The following is a 16,193-nucleotide window of genomic DNA, read 5'->3' on the forward strand; positions in this document are numbered from 1 at the left end:
TATTGTGGTTTGTCAGCCCTCTACCTCAGGAGATTTAGTTTTAAGTTGTGTCATTCAACTTGAATGATATTTTTTAAACAAAAATGCTGATTGTGATAATAAAGTATTTTGTCATGTACAATGTTTGGTGAAATTCTATCCTAGGTCTTTTGGATCCTTTGGATCTATGAAGCTTAAATATGAAAAGGTATCGGTATCGATATCGGCGATACTGGGCCTGTAATTACTTGGTATTGGATAAATACCAAAATTCCCGGTATCGTCCACCTATAAGGCACACATTAACACCAAGTAACCACGAGCTGGCCACACCCGGGGAACGCCCATCAAGCCAAACAGCAACTGCTTGTCACTCCCATTTGTAGCTAATGTGACCATACAGTAAAATATGGACCACCTTGGTGCTGCCTACCAGCATGCACGGGGAGGACAAAAACCCATCTAAAAATATGGTACAAACCACAGATATTTTTAAGTTTTGTGTTTTTTCTATTAGCTTTTGCCTTTTTTTCTTTTATATTAAGTTTTGTTGTACTCTGATAAGCTAATATGCCTCCCAGCGTGTACAGAGTGTACGCGTGTTGTGAACCCACCTATGTACGGTGTTTCGAAATAGGCTGTTGCACCGTATCACTGTACTGTGAGCAAACTGCAAATTGCTGTTAGCACTGAACCTACTGTTATTTAAACTATCCAATGTCACAGTTCACGCACAACCCTAATAGCAGTTTGCGTATTGTGTACAGTACAATGTTACGGGTTCGTGCATTTGCTTTCTATATGTCACAATACAATAATCATGGCAATTTCTTATTGGTGTTGTACAAAGAGGCAAAGTATAATGCCGCATCATCAGTAGCCACTTTATTCTAAATATCACACCCAACAAGTAACACAAACACTCTTCGTTTTCGGGGGTCTGTGGCACATGTGCACTCTGCCAGTACACAACAACCCCAATAATGATAACAAACAACTAAGGCCATCTTCTTATCATCTTATTTATTTGACCTACTAGTTAAAAATAAATAGATAAATTTAAACTTTCAAGGCACAAGTAGACACCCTGGTGGACTAAACGTAAAGTTCAAGCAACACATTCCGATTGTAATGCACCTCCGACACGCCTGGTGGCGTTCCACATTGGTGAGGCCGTTGTGGTTCTATAGTTACACTCTGAAGAAGAAGGTGGCCCTCTCCGCTGTGGGAAATGGCTGACGTTCAGATTGATATTACTTCCAGAAGAATGAATAATGGCAACGAACACGTGTAAGTCATTTTTTAAATTAAGATTACATAGACGTGGTTATAATTTTCGTTACGATTCCTGCTTTAAGTATAAACTTGGTATTCCGTAAGTTAAGAGCCGGGGGAGCTAACATGTTAGCGGTGTTCACATTGTGTTAGCTAAGCTAATCGGCGTTCGGAGCAGCCGAGCTAATGTGCTGCAGCTAATTTATCGTTAAGTTTCGATCAATGAGTAACTTAAACAAGTTCGGCTCAGCAGCATCTGTGTTGTGTTTTATCCCCACCCGAAGCTCACTATTAAAAACTGAGTTATTTAACATCTCCGTGAGTTTGTAGGCAGACGGTAATTGTAGCTTGTTAGCTTTAAGTTGGAAATATTAGCAGTTACATGTAGCAAAAAATCATGCTAAGGGCGGCAGAGCCATGTTCACACGGTGACAGATATATAACAGCTTCCTGTCCTGTTTCTCCCAACTCTTAACATTACGTAACCGTAAGCACCTAGATATGTGGTTCTTGCAGTCTTCGGAGTTATTCACCATAACTTGCTGAGTGCGGCACTGTTAGTTTACGCTGGTAAGCATTCATTGGTTTTCTGCCGCTTATCCGGGTCTGGGTCACAGTGGCAGTAGATCATCAAGCAGCTTATCCCACGCGTCTTTATCATTGGCCAAGTCCTCTTAAGTTTCTTGGGGATTTCCCCCAGTGTGTCCTTGGTCTTCCCTGGATGTGTTTTGGAAGACCTCCAGAAAGCTAATGGAATTACTTGTTTCAGTTTTTTATGTTGCTGTTAGTTGATCATTTTAGTTTCGGGCAAATAATTGTTTGCTTCCCACTGAGGACGTCCAGGGTCAAGATGACAACGTACATCTGGAGTTGTGTGAAGAAGGGCATTCTGCATAAAATTTGTGCTAAATCAGAGATCAGCATGCATATCTGCTGCAGGGTGAAAAAACATGGGGATACAGAAACACTGATTTAAATGGTATTGCTTAAAATATCTAAATATCTATCTATTAAAATATCTAAAAATAAAACACAAGCCTGAAATACCCTCAGCCATATGAGCATAAAAATAGGAAATAGAATTTGACCTTTTGACCTCTTATAATAGCTCAAGGTTAGCCATCTTGGAACTTATCCAAGGTCTGTGTCCCAAGAATGTTCTCTGTGAATTTGAAGACCCTGGCAGTAATAGGACTGGACTTATGTGGAGTACAGATGGACAGGCGCAAAGTCTTCGCAATACCTGATTGACATATTTTGACCTTGTGTAATTGTGTAAAATGTATAACATAAGAAAGTGCAAGCACTTATTTCCAAGTACGTCGTTATTGATACTGTACCGTGCACAAACAATTTAATTGCTGTTAGTATGGCAACCATTGTAATTTAAACTACCCAACATCATGGTTCATGCACAACCCTACCCCTACGTTTTGAGCTTGGAATTAGTCAGTTGCAATCTTGGTGTTTTATTATTTGATGCCGTATGGGTAACCTTTTGAAAAAGGAATGCAAGTACCATATCAATAGCCACTTTCAGGGAAGAGAATTCTCTGCAGATTTCAGACTTTTTCTGGCTTTCTGGACCATTTCTGAGATCAGTGTAAATCCAAAGAGAAAAATTTGTGGGTGAGAGGTGCAGTGGGGCCAGCCATGCTTGTTAAACTTTTCTTCATATGCAAGGAACCGCATCGCTGAAACTGCATGCTAAAACGCAATAGGTCATTGGTTACTTTTTCTACAACGGCAAACTTTTCAGCCAATCAGAATCTCTGTAAATCTAAAGTCACTGAAAATACCCGGATGTGGACATTTTGTTTTTCTGCAAGTTTTGGTCTGTCGGGCTGCGTCTGTAAAATGGCCAAAATTACAGAGGGGGGACAAAGGGCGCATTAAAGACATCAATAGTGGTGTAAAAAATAGGTTTAAGTGGACATGTTTGGAGCGGGAGGTGGACATTTACGGGAAAATAGCAAGACTCTACAGTAGTGTTCAGAATAATAGTAGTGCTATGTGACTAAAAAGATTAATCCAGGTTTTGAGTATATATCTTATTGTTACATGGGAAACAAGGTACCAGTAGATTCTCACAAATCCAACAAGACCAAGCATTCATGATATGCACACTCTTAAAGTGGATATGACACCTAAAAAAAATTAGGTAAAACTGATATAAATATCACAATATACAAACAGTATACGAGGGCTGTCCATAAAGTATAGGTCCTTTTTATTTTTTTCAAAAACTATATGGATTTCATTCATATGTTTTTACGTCAGACATGCTTGAACCCTCGTGCGCATGCGTGAGTTTTTCCACGCCTGTCGGTGACGTCATTCGCCTGTGAGCACTCCTTGTGGGAGGAGTCGTCCAGCCCCTCGTCGGAATTCCTTTGTCTGAGAAGTTGCTGAGAGACTGGCGCTTTGTTTGATCAAAATTTTTTCTAAATCTGTGAGACACATCGAAGTGGACACGGTTCGAAAAATTAAGATGGTTTTCGGTGAAATTTTAACGGCTGATGAGAGATTTTGAGGTGATACTGTCGCTTTAAGGACTTCCCACGGAGCGAGACGTGCAGCACTCCCAGGCGCCGTCGTCAGCCTGTTTCAAGCTGAAAACCTCCACATTTCAGGCTCTATTGGACGCAATATTGGCTCTATTGGCACAGGAAAAACACCTCCGTGTTGATAACCATTTGTAAAATCCAGGCGGCTTTTGATGGCTTTCAGTGGAGTGAGTATATGAGAAATTGTTTAACAGCTGGACATGTTCCAACTTGTCCTTAAGGCTTCCAACGGAGGTGTTTTTCTTGTGGCGGAGCGTCGCGGCTGCAAGCCGATGCTGCAATCCGCCCGCACATCTTTCATTTAAAAAAAATCTCCTTTAACAGTGGAATATCCGGATAAAATGCTGAAACCGACTTCTTCTGAAACTTCTCTGTTCTCTCACGACGTCCTGGATCAATAGAGCCTGAAATGTGGAGGTTTTCAGCTTGAAACAGGCTGACGACGGCGCCTGGGAGTGCTGCACGTCTCGCTCCGTGGGAAGTCCTTAAAGCGACAGTATCACCTCAAAATCTCTCATCAGCCGTTAAAATTTCACCGAAAACCAGCTTAATTTTTCGAACCGTGTCCACTTTGATGTGTCTCACAGGTTTAGAAAAAATTTTGATCAAACAAAGCGCCAGTCTCTCAGCAACTTCTCAGACAAAGGAATTCCGACGAGGGGCTGGACGACTCCTCCCACAAGGAGTGCTCACAGGTGAATGACGTCACCGACAGGCGTGGAAAAACTCACGCATGCGCGCGAGGGTTCAAGCATGTCTGACGTAAAAACATATGAATGAAATCCATATAGTTTTTGAAAAAAATAAAAAGGAGCTATACTTTATGGACAGCCCTCGTAGTAAGTTGAAAGTGGTTTTAATTATTATCACTGAGAAATAAAGTTTGTACAGTTTCTCAAAAGTGTGTTTCTTGGAAAGCGCGCTGGTAGCTTTCCATCAGCGGTCACGTGATGCCGTGACGTCACAGCGTGTAGACTCCCGTCTTTGTACGTTAGATTAACAACAGGAACAGATGGACCTCAGCATGGACAGTGATGAGATCAAGAACTTTTCTGACTCCTTTTCAAGTGTGTATTATTTCTGACTCTGATTCTGAGGATGTCGCAGCAGTGATTAGACCCTACAGATTGGAGCCGTATCTTTCGGATGAACATTCAAACCAGGAGCATTCTGGCAGCGAAAATAATGCCGACGGTGTTTATGGTGGAGCCGAAGCAGAGGCAAGCGACGTGTCAATTCCGATGGATTTTGAAAGGCTGCAGAATATGGAAAGGTAGGGGAGGCTTTGATTTTTGTTGCTGCTGTTTATAACACTCTAATTACTGTAATAGCATTTTCGATTCGAGCGTCTGTTTGCTGCCTTTGTTATTGTTCCGGAGCCGCGACAGTGTAGCTATTACTTGCGGACCACCATCATTACCTTCAGGTTTTTGCCGTGTTCGAGTGCCAGGCATTGCATTCATCTGTGTTTAGTTACGTTATTTTCACGAAAGAACAGGAAATAAACAGTGAAAGTTTTGAAAAAGATCGCCGAAAACAACAGTGAACATGCCGCCACCGTGTTTACATGCTGCCGCCATGTTTACTACGTAAGTTCCTTGACCATTTCAAGATTATTGTGAACATATTATTTGGGGTTGACATTTTATGTGTTCCTGTCAGTGGTGTGAGAACATGGAGACGGTAGAGGAAGGTGTCTGCTGTCGAGAGCAAATGCGGGTGTGCGAGTGGCAGCCTGACAGTTCGTGCATCGCACAACATCGCGGCTTTCGATCAATCTGTCTGGACTTGAAATGGCTAAAACCTTTCGCCTTTGTGTTTGTGCAACTTGCTGCGACACACTGGTCAGGCATATCGACAAACAGGTCTCTGAGAGCTGTGTTTAATCAAAGTTTCTGCCGCTAAAAAAAGTGTTAATAATGGCCGCCAGGCGCGCAAGCCGATACGGTCTACACGTAGTGACGTATTTTAGGCTTGGTGCTCAGCGGGAAGTTGGTCACGGGGCGTGCACATTTTTCAGTGGCGGGATGTTCAAATGTTATATATAACGGGAGAATTGCGTCCATTTTCCCAAAATGCTTAGGTTGACCGAATTATATAACCTTTGTTACATGTAATAAGACTATATTGTCTTTGTGTCATATCCACTTTAAGGCTATGAAATTGGGCTGTTAGTAAAAACAAGTAGAAAAGGGGGTAAGGATGAAGCCAGCACCTGTTGAACATGCTTTTCTCTTTGAAAGCCTGAGGAAAATGAGATGTTCAAGACATTGTTCAGAAGAGCAGTGTAGTTTGATTAAAAAGTTGATTGGAGAGGGGAAAACTTATACGCAGGTGCAAAAAATTATAGGCTGTTTGTTTACAATGATCTCCAATGCTTTAAAATGGACAAAAAAAAACAGAGACACGTGGAAGAAAACGGAAAACAACCATCAAAATGGATAGAAGAATAACCAGAATGGCAAAGGCTCACTCATTGATCAGCTCCAGGATGATCAAAGACAGTCTGGAGTTACCTGTAAGTGCTGTGACAGTTAGACGATGCCTGTGTGAAGCTAATTTATTTACAAGAATCACCCGCAAAGTCCCTCTGTTAAATAAAAGACATGTGCAGAAGAGCTTACAATTTGCCAAAGAACATATCAGCTGGCCTAAAGAGAAATGGAGGAATATTTTGTGGACTGATGAAAGTAAAATTGTTCTTTTTGGATCCAAGAGCCGCAGACAGTTTGTGAGACGACCCCCAAACTCTGAATTCAAGCCACAGTTCACAGTGAAGACAGTGAAGCATGGTGGTGCAAGCATCATGATATGGGCATGTTTCTCCTACTATGGTGTTGGGCCTATATATCGCATACCAGGTATCATGGATCAGTTTGGATATGTCAAACTACTTGAAAAGGTCATGTTGCCTTATGCTGAAGAGGACATGCCCTTGAAATGGGTGTTTCAACAAGACAGTGACCCCAAGCACACTCATAAACAAGCAAAATCTTGGTTCCAAACCAACAAAATTAATGCCTTGCAGATGTGAAGAAATCATAAAAAACTGTGGTTATACAACTAAATACTAGTTTAGTGATTCACAGGATTGCTAAAAAAGCAGTTTGAACATAATAGTTTGGAGTTTGTAGCGTCAACAGCAGATGCTACTATTATTGTGAACACCCCCTTTTCTACTTTTTCTTACTAATAGCCCAATTTCATAGCCTTAAGAGTGTGTATATCATGAATGCTTGGTCTTGTTGGATTTGTGAGAATCTACTGAATCTACTGGTACCTTGTTTCCCATGTAACAATAAGAAATATACTCAAAACCTGGATTAATCTTTTTAGTCACATAGCACTACTATTATTCTGAACACTACTGTATGAATTCGTCCGCAAGCTTGAGCTTCTGGTAAAGCCCTCTGAACATTAGAGCACTGCAAGATGAAGAAACATGTCACCAAAGTTAATATTTCTGCCTGGGTCCAGAAGGGCATGGAAGAGGCACAGCGAGCCCCAAAGCCCACAGCACACGTATTGGTAAGGGGAACTGCTGAGCTCCTGACCACCGGTCAGCAACCAAACATCCAGTGCTCAGGTGCGTGTCCAATAATTCTATTCATATTTAAAATGTGTTTACAATCACTGACATTTTTAAATGTGGCGCAATTATTTATACACATACTGAAGTGAAATTCGGGGCTGCAAAACCAGCGTTTGGATGCAGATTTTCAACAAAATTTGTTTCCATGTTCCATTTACTTTGTCATAAAATGAAACTTTATATATATATATATATATATATATATATATATATATAGATGGATGGAGAGAGAGTGCTTTATTTTGCCACGAAACATGCTTTTTCTGAAAAAGTGACCGTGTCGAGAACAATAAAACAAACCCTTCTTTTGTGGCATATAACAGCAGCTGACATCCTTATTGTTGCATTGCTGCCACCTTCTTCAACAGTCCGTTATAGCAGCACTAAATCCTCTCAATGAGTCTAGTGTCTTTCATGTATTTAAAAAACCAACACTTTCCTCTCTCGCTTGACCTTATGGCTAAAATACTTCCTACAGAAACTTCTTTCAGGCCTTACAATTGATTTCCTTCAGTTTTTACTCTTTAATAGATAAACCATTCAAAAATGACGAGATATATTTTGCCCGCATGCTGAAATCAGCCGTATCAATTTTATTTTTATTTTGGTGAATTTCGTAGACTCCAGTACAGCTGGTGCACATGACGTGTGCTTTTTAATGATACTGTGCTGTATGTGTCTGTGGAGTTTTCCTGCTGACTGGCATAAGTAGTTTGGGTACAAACTCACATGGTGTTATTTAGGAATTTATTGTGGGGCAATAATTTGTAAGCGTGCATTTTATATATAAATATTAATAAAGTCACTGTTTTATACCATAAATATTGTTGTTTTAATCTCTTTAAAGGATTTACACATACTTGCATGAGGTTCCAGTATATTTCAGAACTCATTGCAGGTGAAGGAAAGACACTGATATCTGTCCAGTGCTATGGCATTTATAGTTAGTACATATGCTATAGTACAAGGCAGGTATCACTGAAAACAGGTAGATAGATACTTTTATTACTGTCAGAAACACTTTTCCCACAATCTGTTATTGTTTTCCTCCTACACTCAACAAAAATATAAACGCAACACATTTGGTTTTGCTCCCATTTTGTATGAGATGGACTCAAAGATCTAAAACTTTTTCCACATACACAATATCACCATTTCCCTCAAATATTGTTCACAAACCAGTCTAAATCTGTGATAGTGAGCACTTCTCCTTTGCTGAGATAATCCATCCCACCTCACAGGTGTGCCATATCAAGATGCTGATTAGACACCATGATTAGTGCACAGGTGTGCCTTAGACTGCCCACAATAAAAGGCCACTCTGAAAGGTGCAGTTTTGTTTTATTGGGGGGGGGGGATACCAGTCAGTATCTGGTGTGACCACCATTTGCCTCATGCAGTGCAACACTCTCCTTCGCATAGAGTTGATCAGGTTGTCAATTGTGGCCTGTGGAATGTTGGTCCACTCCTCTTCAATGGCTGTGCGAAGTTGCTGGATATTGGCAGGAACTGGTACACGCTGTCGTATACGCCGGTCCAGAGCATCCCAAACATGCTCAATGGGTGACATGTCCGGTGAGTATGCCGGCCATGCAAGAACTGGGACATTTTCAGCTTCCAAGAATTGTGTACAGATCCTTGCAACATGGGGCCGTGCATTATCCTGCTGCAACATGAGGTGATGTTCTTGGATGTATGGAACAACAATGGGCCTCAGGATCTTGTCACGGTATCTCTGTGCATTCAAAATGCCATCAATAAAATGCACCTGTGTTCTTCATCCATAACAGACGCCTGCCCATACCATAACCCCACCGCCACCATGGGCCACTCGATCCACAACATTGACATCAGAAAACCGCTCACCCACATGATGCCACACACGCTGTCTGCCGTCTGCCCTGAACAGTGTGAACCGGGATTCATCCGTGAAGAGAACACCTCTACAACGTGCCAAATGCCAGCGAATGTGAGCATTTGCCCACTCAAGTCTGTTACGACGACGAACTGGAGTCAGGTCGAGACCCCGATGAGGACGACGAGCATGCAGATGAGCTTCCTTGAGACGGTTTCTGACAGTTTGTGCAGAAATTCTTTGGTTATGCAAACCGATTGTTTCAGCAGCTGTCCGAGTGGCTGGTCTCAGACGATCTTGGAGGTGAACATGCTGGATGTGGAGGTCCTGGGCTGGTGTGGTTACACGTGGTCTGCGGTTGTGAGGCTGGTTGGATGTACTGCCAAATTCTCTGAAACGCCTTTGGAGACGGCTTATGGTAGAGAAATGAACATTCAATACACGAGCAACAGCTCTGGTTAACATTCCTGCTGTCAGCATGCCAATTGCACGCTCCCTCAAATCTTGCGACATCTGTGGCATTGTGCTGTGTGATAAAACTGCACCTTTCAGAGTGGCCTTTTATTGTGGACAGTCTAAGGCACACCTGTGCACTAATCATGGTGTCTAATCAGCATCTTGATATGGCACACCTGTGAGGTGGGATGGATTATCTCAGCAAAGGAGAAGTTCTCACTATCACAGATTTAGACTGGTTTGTGAACAATATTTGAGGGAAATGGTGATATTGTGTATGTGGAAAAAGTTTTAGATCTTTGAGTTCATCTCATACAAAATGGGAGCAAAACCAAAAGTGTTGCGTTTATATTTTTGTTGAGTGTATGAAGTGCTTCCCTTGTGTTTATTTTTAGCACGCACAAGCACCGTGAGTACCAGTTATGTGCATGCCTGTATATAATATGTTTTTCCAATCTCAGTGCTATAGTACAACCAGAAGGAGCTCAAAGATGTGTGATGTGAGTTTGGTGGCACTACAAACCATAAATGTGACGTTATTGAGTTTTTATCAATGCAGTTCCTTTAGCCATGGTAATTTGTTGATGGTTCCTGAGCATTTCCTTTTGCCGTGGTAATTTGTTGACGGCCCCATATAAAGCACACAATGTCTTTGTGAGGAGTGCAGGGGGGAGGAAAGGAAAGAGCGCTTAAAAAAAAAAAGAGCTAAAACTGACCTCCTGGAGAGGCGGCCGTCTCCCACAGCCCCATCACACACAGTTACATATGTAACACCAGTGGTGGGCACAGTTCCGATCATCCAATAACAGCTAATTATCGAAGATAATTATTGGATAATTATCCGATAATTCATTATTATCTTTTTAGACAACTTTAAAAACCATTATCGGAGTAATTATCTTCCGATAAATTTTTGTCCGATAACGTAGTAAACAAAGCTGAACAGCGGCAAACATTTTTAAAATTTAAAATCAGTTGAGCACCTACCTGTTAAAAGTTTTGTAACAGATGTACAGTTATACACTCTGCAAACAGAAGAGAGCTGCTTCCAGGAGAAACCACTCTATCCTCTGCAGGCAAAGGAGAACTGGTCACAAAAAAAAAAAAAATCATTTCCTTTAACACCATACTGATACACTGGCAATATCACCCAAGTCATCCAGAGGCATACATTTTTAACTTATGGTTCAAATTTAACCAAACTAATTTTGGACAAGTTATTTAAAATTACTGTCATGTCTGAAGTTTTATAAAGTGAAAATATCAGATATATGTTTTAGTTTTAAAGTAATGTGCTAATTTTTAAGGTTTTAGTGAGTAGGATTATTATGGGTAGGATAGGGTAATCTCAGTACGTTCACGACAGGACAAATGCATTTCAGACACTCTGTTCAGGCTCCACGGACAACAGCATTAAACTCTAGTGCCTAAAACGCTCGTGAATATATTCTCTGGGTTTATAGATGTTGTTATTGTATTTGCGTTTGTTAAATTCCATGCATCTTAAATGTAGCAGACACGGATTATCTGGAATTTTGTTTTGGCAAGTTTTCAAGGCCTCTGCTGCCATCTACTGGCCAGTGGTGTTCATGGCAGTTCATGGCAGTATTCGTCCTGAAGCTGAGCAGACACTGTATAATATTTTTAATCACTGTACTCAGTTTCAGTTCAAACTGTACAACAAAACCGCATGGTGTAAAAGTTCAGAGCGCCCGATTTCTGTTCTCACACACATTGTACGTTCAAAAACCACACGTCGAACTCGTGTTTCAGAAGCAAAACGTAAGCTTTTTTTTTTTCCAAATTTAATTTACAAAAACTCTCGATGGGAGACATCAAAGTTTAAAAACAAAACAACAAAAAAACATTATAAGACAGCTCTGCTGTGTTTGCACATGCACAGTGCGAGTGGTTGGATGCTTATTGCTCTTCAGCAGCAGGATACCCTCACGACGGCCGACCAGAATAGTATCAAACAGGTTTGATTTTCATCTGACCATACAATCGGTGATCAGGAGGTGGTCGTGAGATGTCAAACGCAGCTTGTTAATCCATGTACACTACACGATGTAGGACGCGCGATTAACCTGAAACTCGGTCCAAAAAAATTCTCACACGAATGAAAAATCATCTGAAAAAGGGCCAAAACTCGCACAGTGTAGAGCCAACATTTATGTGTGAAGACAATATTGAGTGCACGTTTTACAACATCATAAACGTGCGCACGGCACTAATAAAATGAGTGCACATTCTCTCCACATGCAAAACATTTTGCATGACACTTCCAGGGCTCCGTCAAAATGCCTGTTTTTACAAATAAAAAATGGAATATTTTACAAAAGCACATTTATCTGTAAACACCAACAGACGACACATGTCACATTAACGTGTTGGTTTACATAATGAATGACTGAACCAATCAGTGTTTAGCAGAGGCACTTTTACCCAGAATGCTTTGCGATCTGTCTGTGTTTGTTACAAAACCTCAGAATTAGTGCATTATTCAACATTAAAATATATATGTTATATTTTAACTTTGTACAAATGACAGAATTGACATTAATGGAGTTCTTGTATCAGTATTCACACCAAACCATAAGTCAGCATGACTTTATTTTTCAAGACCTCCGCCTGACCGGAGCGTTGTGATTGGGCAGAGAGCTGGCTTTGTGGCTGCTCTCAGCTTGCTTCTGTGCTAGAAGCTATGTAGTAAACTGGAGCTTCCAGCAGGGGGCAGGATGTTCAAACATAGAAGTGCGGGCTCATTGTTTGGTTCTGTTGTCGCTTTTGATGCTTCCAAAAACGATCGTGGTGTTAAAACTCAAATTCAGCTTGTTAGTAGTTGCAAATGTACCAGAGACAATACTGGAATTTATTGGTGTGTATATATATATATATATATGTGTGTGTAACTTCCGATACATTTTTGGTGGATTATCGGTTTATCTTTATCAAAGATAACTTTTCAGTTATCTGATTATCTGTTATCAAAGTTAATTTTTTGGTTATCTGTGCCCACCACTGTGTAACACACATGTTACATAGTTTTGTTTCCTCCAGAAATATACTATATATTCTAAACCACTTTGTGTTCTTTAATAACAGGAAGCAAGATCTGGAAAGCCATGTGAGAAGTGGCAATGAAGACAGTGGGGACATATCTGAAGAAGAAGAAGAAGAGGTAGGTGTGAACACTTGTAAGATACGGGTATTATAAACATTATTTCAGCCTTCACTAGCCAGCTTTGAATTTCATCATTTATTTTTGATTTGAACACATTTGCCTGAAATTCTCTGGGCAAGACATGCAACAGATTGCTTCTAGTTCTTCTTTGCTTTGAGTAGCTGATATGTGGTTTGTGCCTTAGACCTCTGGTCACCAGTGTACAAACACAACTGTCTGTAACCTTGAAATTTGATTAACCTGGTTAACTTGAACAGTGTAAAATGTCATGTTAAAATTGCCTCTTGTTTGTATCTGTGTAATATTGCCTTCTGTCTGGCATGCAAGTCAGTAATGTAATGGTAATGCTTAGAAAAAACATTGTGTTCAATAGCAGCTTCGATTTCACTTGGAAGTGTGTTACCTGTTATTTTTCTTGATTGTTTAGTTTTTCTGTGGGTAGAAGATTTTGAACAACTGGATCTTTGATCTTTGTGACGTTATTTTTCTAGTCATGTGGTACAGAAATTGACTGTCGTTCTCCAATATTGTGTCATCCTAGGAGGAGGCAGAAGCTAACGGGGAAAAGATGGAAACCAAATGTCGCAGCAGTGGTGGTGGTGGCAAACACAAGAGGAAGAAACACAAACATCGTAGTAAGCACAAAAAACACAAGCATGCTTCCGATGAGGACAAGGAGCGTAAACGCAAACATCGTCACAAACATCGGAAACACAAACGCAAAGAGGCCTCCTCGCCCGCTGCTGCCCTCATCTTTGGCTCCTCGAGCCACCGAAAGATTGAGAAGATTGATTCCTCTCCATCCTCTGGAAATCCCAGTTTGGACGACAGGGCCTTGTTGGAGGATTTGGAGAAACAGAGGGCTATGATTAAAGCTGAACTGGATAGTCAATTGATGGAGGGCAAGGTTCAGTCAGGGATGGGCTTGATCCTTCAGGGTTATAATTCTGGATCAGAAGAGGATGCTGATTCTCGGGTCAGAAATGGAGAGCAATGTCAACAAACTGATGCAGTTAAACCCGTATCCCCCAAGCGTGTGAAAAGTGGCAAATCCAGGCGGGACTCAACAGAGGTCAATAAATCCAGCTCCAGGCGTTGTAGCAGGAGCAAGTCTCTGGACAAGCCTGCCAAAGAGTCTAAGCAGGATAAAGTGACCAAAATCACCAAGGATGCAGGTGATAAGGACAGGGGGCGTGAAAGGAGTAGGTCAAAAGAAAGGAAGCATTTAAGCAGCACTGATAGGTCCAAGGAGAGAACCAGGAAGTCCAGCTCCCCCTCCACTGGGAGAGGAGAGCAAAAGGCTAGCCGCACTGAGAAACGTTCCTCTCCAAAGCGTGACGACAAACCAAACCAAGAAAGAGCGACCCAGAGATCTAGGTCACCTGCACGGGAGCGGCCAAGTCGCTCAGATGCTGACCGCGACAAAAGGCCGGCTAAGTCTCCATCCAAGGATGCTTCCTCAGGGAAAGAGAACCGGTCCCCTCATAGGCGAGGGCCTCACATCTCCCCGAGGAAACACAGTGCTTCCCCTCGCCACAGAGACATCCACCTCCCCGCGGCTAGTGCCTCAGACAGGATGTCAAAACAGAGTCTTTCTCCTTCCAGAACAAGGTCCTCCCCCAGGAGGGGCCGCAGCCGCTCAGCTGACATGAGGAGGCGAGATATTGACAGGCAGGACTCACCGCTCAGGTTGGTAATCACGGCTATTTTGAATGATCACAACAACAACTTGAATGTGGCAGAATGTTGGAAAACTATGGACCCACAGTGGAATGGCAGCTCAGCTTTCTGTGTGCGTGTGCAAAAACCTGTGCCTTTTGCTGGTGGGGCTTCATTCTACTCTGTACCTGTTTTATTCAGTTGATAGTGATATAAATCTGCTCTGTCTGTCCTCCTGTCGCTTACTCAAAAAGGAAACGCCCACGGGCAGACCCAGGGTTAGGCAGAGAGCGGTCACGAGAAAACAGTCCCAGGTCGTCATCTCGCCGCAGGGTGAGTCGCTCTCCTCTTAGGCGCAGGTCCCCATCTGCACGACGACGGTCCCGCTCTTCCCCACGCAGACGGAGCAGGTCTCCACTGAGACGCAGGTGATGGCGGCTCACTGCTTAGCCTCCGTTAGACTCCTGTCATAGCAGAGGAACCTTTGTGGTATAAAAGCAAATCTTGGCTTTCCATGAGTAGTTAAAAGGGCACATTTATTTTTCAGCCAATTTCCATGTTTTGGTTACGTGTACTTTGTAGGTCTGGAGAGAGAGACAGGTATGGGAGACCCAGACAGTACAGACGGTCACTGTCTCGTGATCGAGATAGGAGGAGGAGACGGAGCAGAGATGAGGACAAGTTTAAGGGCAGCTTTTCAGAGGGCATGAAGTTTGATCAGGAGTCTTCAGAAGAAGAAGTGTAAGTTAAGAGATAGAGGTGTGTTATTTTATACATGCTGCTCTGAAATAGAGCAAACATCACTTGTATCCAGCCCACAAATAGAGGATGAAATGTGATGATTATGTGGTTTTTATGTCAAATTGTGTTACTTGTGTGAAAGGATTTTTTTTTTAATGGATAGAAATTGCTTGTCAGCTTCAAACAGCTCTCCCGCTTCTGTGATTTCACTGTATTCTCTTAACATTAGCTTCACACTTAATCAGTTCCCTGGTGTGTTTACAGGTTAGACGACTTTGATGGAGAAGAAATCGATGAAGAAGCTCTCATTGAACAGCGTCGCCAGCAGCGCATGGCAATTGTGCAGGTCTCTTGTTGAGTACAACATACCAAATCTACCTGTAATGAGTATTTGCACTGTTGCATGTAATCTTTTTTTTTTTTTAATTTTTTTTTTTTTGATCCATAAATCAAACAGTTTAATACCAGCAAAGTTAGAATGATTGTTTAGGTGTAGCAGTGTGTAAATAACCATTTCAGGAAGAAGTAAAGCAGCTCTCACATCTGGTGCCAAGTTACTCGGGAAAGGTTTTGTACAGGTTTGCATAACTGGTGCTTGGTGTCTTGGTGGCCATGGTCATCAGAGTTTTCATACTGAGCACTGAAAGAATACTGAGTTGAGTATGACTTGTATGCCAAATTTCAGCTGGTGTTATGATGAACTACTGGAGTTGAGTTCAGGGAGTTGGACAGAATTATGCAAAACAAAAAAAAAGACACTTTTGCTGAGTGGTGTGTCTGCCTGGGACAGATCTGCACCAAAGGCAGCGATGTGGGAGCTGCTTCGGGAAATCAGCCGAGGTGTACCAAGTTGTAAGTCAACTTGTTACCATGCGACATGGCGCC

At 41.9% G+C, this 16,193-nt stretch overlaps 1 protein-coding gene across 1 annotated transcript in view; it reads left to right on the plus strand.

Annotated features, from left to right (window-relative positions):
* Window positions 1-1,140: 1,140 nt before the first annotated feature.
* prpf4bb (pre-mRNA processing factor 4Bb) overlaps window positions 1,141-16,193 on the plus strand; it is a 36,513-nt gene continuing 21,460 nt past the window's right edge. The window contains exons 1-6 of the mRNA XM_034166886.1: window positions 1,141-1,269; window positions 12,830-12,905; window positions 13,450-14,597; window positions 14,822-14,995; window positions 15,150-15,308; window positions 15,573-15,654. Coding sequence (XP_034022777.1) covers window positions 1,211-1,269; window positions 12,830-12,905; window positions 13,450-14,597; window positions 14,822-14,995; window positions 15,150-15,308; window positions 15,573-15,654 — 1,698 coding nt within the window. The 5' untranslated portion in view covers window positions 1,141-1,210. The remainder of the gene's footprint in view (window positions 1,270-12,829; window positions 12,906-13,449; window positions 14,598-14,821; window positions 14,996-15,149; window positions 15,309-15,572; window positions 15,655-16,193) is intronic.

The sequence above is a fragment of the Thalassophryne amazonica genome, chromosome 1 (assembly GCF_902500255.1).
Source record: "Thalassophryne amazonica chromosome 1, fThaAma1.1, whole genome shotgun sequence".
Lineage (NCBI taxonomy): Eukaryota > Metazoa > Chordata > Actinopteri > Batrachoidiformes > Batrachoididae > Thalassophryne > Thalassophryne amazonica.